Genomic DNA, 7,462 nt, shown 5'->3' with positions numbered 1-7,462 from the left:
TGTGTGTGTGTGTGTGTGTGTGTGTGTGTGTGTGTGTGTGTGTGTGTGTGTGTGCGCGCGCGCGCGCACGCCTCTCTCCCCCCTTTCCGAGCCCCCGTCCTGTCCCTGCATTTGTGTGCTTGGGCCCCATCCCTTCTTGGCTCCCAGAGGTTTTTTTTTTTTAATTAATTGATTTATTTATTTTTGGCCGCGTTGGGTCTTCGTTGCTGCACATGCGCTTTCTCTAGTTGCGGCGATCGGGGGCTACTCTTCGTTGCGGTGCGCGGACTTCTCACTGCGGTGGCTTCTCTTGTTGCGGAGCGCGGGCTCTAGGCGCGCGGGCTTCAGTAGTTGCGGCGCGCGGGCTCAGTTGTGGTGCATGGCTTAGTTGCTCCGCGGCATGCGCGGTGTTCCCAGACCAGGGCTCAAAACCGTGTCCCCTGCATTGACAGGCGGATTCTTAACCACTGCGCCACCAGGGAAGTCCCTCCCAGAGGGTTTTTTTCCCTGTAATTCTCTCCTCTCCTTCCTCCACCATCACTCTGCCCTGTCAGTATACGAATGCCAGGGAATATTAATGGCAATTGATTTCAGTGAGTGCTTATTATGTGCCGGGCCCTGTGCCAAGAGCTTTCCTCTGCTTCGCTCCCATTCACTTCTTAACTTCTCACAATAATCTGATTAGGTGGTTGTTGTTACTGTCCCCACTGGCAGATGAGAAGGCTGAGGCATCAAGAGACTGAAAAACTTAGCAAAGTCTCACATCTGGTCAGGGGTAAAGCTGCAGTCTGTGATGTCCCATCCTGAGGAAGCATCGCTCCCTTTATATCTTGCCTTTGCTTCTAGTTACTGCCCGTGCTCTCTGCTTTTCTTTATAACAAAACTCCTCAAAAGGGCCATCTAGGCTCGCTGTCTCCAGTTTCTCTCCCTGACTTTTTCTTAAACTGGGCTTCAGCCCCTGACACCCTCTGACGCTGTCTTCGGCCGAGTCAGCAGTGACCTCTGCATTGCCAGCTCCCGGCTCAGTGCTCAGTCCAGAGCTTTCTTGGCCCCTGGGTAGCGTGGACACAGCGGCCACTCCCTCCTCCCCGAAGCTCTTTCTTCTTCTGACTTCCAGGCCCGGGCCCCCCCCCCCACTGGCTCTTCCCCACTTCCCTGGCTGCTCTGTCCAGTCTCTGCTGGATCCACTTCCTTGTTCCAAATGCCAGAGGCCCCCCCTCAGTGCCGAGGCTCTCCATGCTCTCTTCTCCCTGACTTTATCTCTACCCGTGCTGCTTCTCTGAATTCCAGACTTGTATATCTGGCTTTCTTCTCTGCAGAGCTCATTAGGTGTGTTAGACTAATCTCAGGTCCAAAATCAAGGTCCTGATTTCCACCCCACCTGGTCCTCCTGCAGCCTGTTCTATCTCTGTTAGTGGCAACTCCATTTATGGAGCTAATGGCCATAATCTTGAGATCAGCCTTGATATTTTCCTCTCCTTTTCACACACTGTGCATCCTGGTAGTCCTGCCTTCCACATATTTCTAGAATTTTACTGTTTGTCTCCACCAGGATGCCTGCAGTAGCCTCCTAACTGGTGCCCCTGCTTCCCCTCACCTTGCAGCAGCCAGAAGGGGGGTCCTATAAAAGTACATGGCTGATCTGATTGCGTCACTCCTTGTCCCCAAACCCACCGCTGGCTTCCCAGCCTCATCTCCTCCACCCTCATCCCTACACCTATTTTTACCTCCTGGGTGTTCCTTAAACATACCAACCACAGCTGCCCCAGGGCCTTTGCATTTGCTCTTCTGTCTGCCTGGGATGTCCCCACGGCTCCCTCCCTCCCTTCGTCAGGTCTCTGCTCAGGTGTCGCCTCCTCAGGGAAACTTCCTCTGGCTCCCCTGCCCTACCAAGGTCAGTTTTCTGACTCTCTTTTATTTATTTATTTATTATTTTGGGCTGCGTCGGGTCTTAGTTGTGGCACGCGGGCTCTTCATTGCGGTGCACAGGCTTCTCTCTCTCTAGTTGTGGCGTGCAGGCTCAGTAGTTGCGGCACGTGGGCTTAGTTGCCCCGTGGCATGTGGGATCTTAGTTCCCTGACCAGGGATCAAACCCGCGTCCCTTGCGTTGGAAGGCAGATTCTCAACCACTCGACCACCAGGGAAGTCCCTCCTGACTCTCTTTTATTTCCTGGCAGGTGTCACCCCTCAATGTTGTATTACAGGTTTCTTTGGTGACTAGCTCGTCTGTTGCCACATTAGAAAGTAAGCCTCACGAGGGTAGGGGCTTTGTCCAGGTAGCTGTTCTTTCCCCAGCACGTAGAACAGCGTCTGGCCCGTAGTAGGGGCTCTATAAATATTTTTTGCGTGGACGATTGGATATGCATGATGGTAGACAGACACGAGACAAAACCAACAATCACATGAGTGGAGGGTCCCCTCCAGGTCTGTACGAGGTATGGTGGGGTCAAAGCAGGTGGCCTGGGGTGCCAGTGCCCAGCTTCCCCTGAGTCTTGGCCACACAGCAGCTCCTTTGTGTGTTGCCCGCTCCAGGGTCTCCGGACAATAGCTCTCCCGTCACCAGCAAGCCCGAGGCCTTCTTCTCGAAGCTGCAGAAGTTCCGGGAAGCCAACAAGGAGGAGTGTATTTGCAGTGACCCTGAGTAAGCAGCGGTAGGCGCGGGGCGGGCAGGGCGGCGGGCTCAGGGACTGTGTCACCCTGGCCTGCTCACCCTCTCGCCCTCACAGATCCCAGTTCCTAGGCCTGCAGGAGAGTAGTGCTGCGGAGGGGGACCACGAATGTGAGTGTAAACGCTCGGCGGCCGCCCCGTAGCCCAGCTAAGGCCTGGGGGCCTGGGGAGGCAGCTGGGGACGGGGGGGAGGGAGGCCTGGGGTCCGGGCAGGGGGGCCGCAAGCCTGGGGTGAGCTGAGGCCTGGCCTCAGGGGGAACAGGGCCTGCCCTGTGCTATCCACCTCGCCCCTCACCCGCGCCTTCCGTTTTCTCCCAGCTGCCTCATTTTCCCATGTGTCCCCACTCCCTCCCCCTCCTCTCCACACAGGGTCGTCTGGGTGGGCGGGGGGGGGGGTGGTGTTCCAGCTCTGTCACGTGGGCACCCAAGTCTTTGCTGTGGGTGTGTACATATGTGTGTGAGGCGTGTTCCTATGGATGTACGTGTGTGTGCACCCTGTGTGTGTGATTACAAGTGTAGGCACGTTCCTGTGTGTCCACAGATATGACTATGAAGCCGTGCTTTGTGTTTGCACGGATGACATTTGCACGTGTGAAGTTGCTGGCATGTGCACGCGTGTGTCACGCTTGAGTAGAAGGCGGTGCTCAGTGTTGTTGCATGTGAGCACGTGTGCGTGTGCATGCTCTGTCTGTGTACACGTGGGCGAGCCTGTGTGGTTGGGGTCCAGGGACCTAGGTTCCCTGGCTGAGGGGGACTTCTGCCTCTCACGGATCTCACAGGTGTGTATTGTTACTGTGTCAACCGGCGCCTGTTTCTGGTGCCTTCGGATCCCCGCACCCCCTGCCGCCTGTGCCGGACACCACGGGGCCAGCGGGGTCCAGAGACCCTGGCAGAGCCAGCGCAGGTCAGGTGAGTGGCCAGAGTAGGCAGGACACCGGGGGGAGCTGTAGGGGCAGCCTCAGCTGAGGACGAGAGCAGAGCCTGGGGCCTGTGGTTTTGAGGGAGGGCAGGATGGGCCACAGCGGCCTGGAGGCGCCTGCAGCAATGCCCCCACTATTACCCCCACCAGGGTGAGCATCCCGCTGTCTGTCCTGGACCCCCCGCACCGGTACCACATCCACCGGCGGAAGAGCTTCGACGCCTCCGACACGCTGGCGCTGCCCCGGGTGAGGATGGCCTTGGGGCTGTCCCCTGTCTGGCTCAGGTCTCTGGACGTGTCCTGAGGCCCAGAGGGCCAGGGACTGTCCCAAGGCCAATAGCGAGGCTGGGCTGAAGGACCGAAGTCTCTGGAGTTAGGGCTGGGCCACTCATGTCGTGTGTACCGTGCTTGTTCCCTGAGGGAGGCTGGGCTCCCCACCCAGCCCCTGGCTTCCAGGAGGACTGTCTGCCCGTGCAGTGCATTGGCCTAGTGCACACGGGCCCCATTTCTTGCGCTCCTGTGGCCACACGCACAGTCCTCAGGGCGATTGTCTCGTGGAGCCACAGCAGCCGAGAGTGCAGGCACTACTGTCATCCCGCTTTACAGATGAGGAGACTGAGGCAGAGGGGAGGTGACTTGCCCAAGGTCAGCGGGATGGAAGAGCTGGGGTTTCAACCTCGGTCCTTTATGTCTCCTGGGTAGGACAGGGGTCACTGGGGACCCCACTCATTCCCAGTGGAGTCCGGAGGTGCTGGGGTTGCGGGGAGGAGAAGGGGCACTGAGGAAAGTCAGTTTGCTCATCTGTAAAATGGGTACAACATACTATCCTCAGGCTCATGGGGTGGACAAGGGGCAGGTCATTGAGTCAATACCTGTCGAGGGCTTGGGGCAGAACTTGGTACACAGGACGTGCTCCATCAGCGTCCACGGCCTTCCCTCCACCCATCTGTGGTCGGGGCCCAGGGCCTGGGGCAGCAGGGTTAGGAAAGGGAGGCCTGGGGTAACAGTGGTGGATAAGACCCCTGCCCTCGGGGAGCCTCAGTCCGTGGGGGACACTGTGATTGGGGGGCCCCTTCACCCTCATGGGGGACACAGCCCTGTCCTAGAGGATGCTGCCAGTCCAAGGGGAGAGGTACAGCCCCTCCCTGGGGTGTGCCCAGTCAGTGGGGAGCCCCGCTCCAGGCCAGGCACCTTAACCCTTTGCTCTCCACAGCACTGCCTGCTGGGCTGGGACATTCTTCCTCCGAAGTCTGAGAAAAGCTCAGCCCCCAAGAGCCTGGACCTCTGGTCCAGTGTCTCTTCTGAGGCCCAACGTCGGAAGCTGTCAGCCACCAGCCCTTCTCACCGGGTACGGCCCAGGGTGCCCTGGGAGAGACAGATGCCTTGGAGCAGCCTGGGGACCGCAGAGTCCTGGAGGGCAGGATTGGGGTAGGAGTGCAGAGCCTGGAAACGTCTCTCTGTGGGGTTCCCTGGCCCTGACCCACGGCACCTCTCCAGGCACCACTGTTGCCTGCTGGCTACCCCACCCCACCCTGGAAGGTGACCCCAACTCTGAGATCCAGAAGGGGATGAGGCTGCCCCCAAAGAGGCCCCCCTGACACCCTTCCCTTCACTCTCCAGGCCGTGCCAACGCGGGTCCCAGCCCCCACCCTAATCTGGTCAGAACCCTCCGTGCCCCAGCCCCGTGCCGCCGGGCCGAAGCCCTGAGGACTGGCCACTGGGAGGTGGACAGTGCCCCTACCGTCGTTTCAGCCTCTCTCCTCCGGGAGGGGCGCCCACGAGAGGGGAGCTTTGCCCAGCCTCAGCTGGAGGTGGACTCTGGCCCCACCTTCCTAGGCTGGGCCGGTGGGTGGCCTCAGGCCTGTCTCCTTCCTGGGGACAGAGGAGACCCTGGGGTTGGGAAGAGGGGCTTCTGTGACACGTTTGTAAATAAAGCTCAGCACTCCCTGCAGCTCCAGATTCCCACATGTGCCGGCTCTGTCCTGCTGATGCCCTCAGAGCCCTAGAGGTGCCCTGGCCTCGGCCTGCCCCCCTCACTTGCGGAAGGACACCTCTGACAACCTGTGCTGGGCAGGGTGGATCCAGCGCCCTGAGTGTGGCTCTTTGTGCAGCTTCTAACTCTGGGTAGGTGGCCTCCCCACCAGGCAGGTGGGGGTGAGGCTCCCCAGAGTAAGGCTGAGGCCAAGGTGAGCGTTAAAAATCCATCTCAGCAAGGGGCTTGGGGGTCTCAGGCTGTTCCCTGCGGATGAGGCTGAAGCTGTGACAGTGGGGAATGAGTGAGCTCTCCCCTTATTCTCGGCCCCTGACACTGGGGTCCAGTGATGGAGGGACTCTCTCGAAGTCCCTGGGCCAGGTGGCTCCTTCACTCCCATCTCTAGCCCAGCCCTAGAAGCCACGGGTGATCTAGAACTCCGTCAGGGACACATGGGGAAACAGGGCCAGGAGGGTTGGAGTCAGAGGCAAGGTTGGCCGAGAGCCCAGATCTGCCCTCCTGGATTAGTAAGCAGCACCTGTCTTTATACTCCCATAGGTTGAACAATATGAAATTCCTGATTTTTAGGTACAAATGGAATAGCTGGGGAACCTAAGCCCAGGGAAGGCATGTGCTTTTTCTGAGGTTTCTGGCTTAGAGCCGTGGAACTATGGCTGTGGTCCGTGGCTCCCACCTGGAGCTTGTGAAGCTGAGAAAACCTTTCCCCATCCAGCACAGCACATATATTAGTCAGGATAAGCGAGGTTATGCCACGGTAACAAATTAACCCCCAAATCCCAGTGGTTTGACGTAAAGGCCTATTTCTTGCTGACTTGCTCATACTACCTGTCTGTCATGGGTCACATGGGGCCTCTGTTTTGACATCGTCTTTTGGGGACCCAGGCCAGTGGAGGCTCCACTGTGGGGGGACATCACCAGTTGCTTGAGCCCAGAAATGACACACAGGTCACTTCTGCTCGTGGTTCATTGGCCAGAACTAGTCACAAGGAGTTGGGACGTGGAGGGGGCTCATGGGGTATTGGGTGAGTGTTACTGTCCTCCACATCCGGACTTCACCAGCTCTGTTCCCGCAAGGCAGGCCTCCTGCGCAGCAGAGGCCGTTCGCAAAATAAACAGACACTACGAGCTCTCGCCTAAAAGTCTTCCCTTGCTCCATCTGGGGTTCCAGCCTCCAACGCCTTCAGTAGCCAGGCAAGTAAGGTGACTGGGAGTGGGGGACTCAGGGCCACCTGGCAAGCATGCATCCCCTCCAGAGGCTTTCAAGTTCAAATGCCTCTGATCCAAAGTACGTGTCTGGGCAGATTTCAGCAGCAGGTCATGGTTTGCCACTTGATTCTAGCACCTGAAGAAACAAAGTCTCTTCCACATGTAAGTTTTTAAATTAATTTTTAAAAATTTATTTTCGGTAGTGTAAGACATAACAAAATTTACCACTTTTATATGTGTGGTTCAGTGGCCCTAAGTCCGTTTACATTGCTGTGCAACCATCACCACCAACCATCCCCAGAACTTTTTTCTTCTTGCAAAACTGGAACTCAATACAGATTAAACACTAACTCCCTATTTTCCCCTCCCAGCTTCTGGCAACCACCATTCTACTTTCTCTATGAATGTGACTACTCTAGGGACCTCATACAACTGGAATCATGCAGTATGTCTTTTGTTTCTTATTCGGCTTCTTTCATTTAGCATAATGCCCTCAGGGTTTATGTTGTAAAGTGCCAGAATTTCCTTCCTTTTTAAGACTGGAAAGTATTTCGGGGCTTCCCTGGTGGCGCAGTGGTTAAGAATCCGCCTGCCAGTGCAGGGGACACGGGTTCGAGCCCTGGTCTGGGAAGATCCCACTGCCGCGGAGCAACTAAACCCGTGTGCCACAACCACTGAGCCTGCGCTCTAGAGCCTG

The 7,462-nt window shown here is 57.3% G+C and overlaps 1 protein-coding gene across 5 annotated transcripts in view; it reads left to right on the top strand.

Moving 5' to 3' along the window:
• MIIP (migration and invasion inhibitory protein) overlaps positions 1 to 7,178 on the top strand; it is an 11,521-nt gene extending 4,343 nt beyond the window's left edge. For 3 of the 5 annotated variants that reach the window (XM_029230818.1, XM_029230815.1, XM_029230817.1), the window contains 6 exons: positions 2,512 to 2,620; positions 2,706 to 2,758; positions 3,427 to 3,556; positions 3,717 to 3,813; positions 4,780 to 4,994; positions 5,187 to 7,178. In XM_029230818.1, the coding sequence (XP_029086651.1) occupies positions 2,512 to 2,620; positions 2,706 to 2,758; positions 3,427 to 3,556; positions 3,717 to 3,813; positions 4,780 to 4,994; positions 5,187 to 5,220 (638 nt within the window). In that variant the 3' untranslated portion in view covers positions 5,221 to 7,178. The remainder of the gene's footprint in view (positions 1 to 2,511; positions 2,621 to 2,705; positions 2,759 to 3,426; positions 3,557 to 3,716; positions 3,814 to 4,779; positions 4,995 to 5,186) is intronic. The other 2 variants (XM_029230816.1, XM_029230819.1) reach the window with 2 other exon arrangements.
• Positions 7,179 to 7,462: the final 284 nt, after the last annotated feature.

The sequence above is a fragment of the Monodon monoceros genome, unplaced genomic scaffold, assembly GCF_005190385.1.
Source record: "Monodon monoceros isolate NGI ecotype Baffin Bay Population unplaced genomic scaffold, NGI_Narwhal_1 Super_Scaffold_18, whole genome shotgun sequence".
Lineage (NCBI taxonomy): Eukaryota > Metazoa > Chordata > Mammalia > Artiodactyla > Monodontidae > Monodon > Monodon monoceros.
This window is presented reverse-complemented; position numbering and strand designations above follow the sequence as displayed.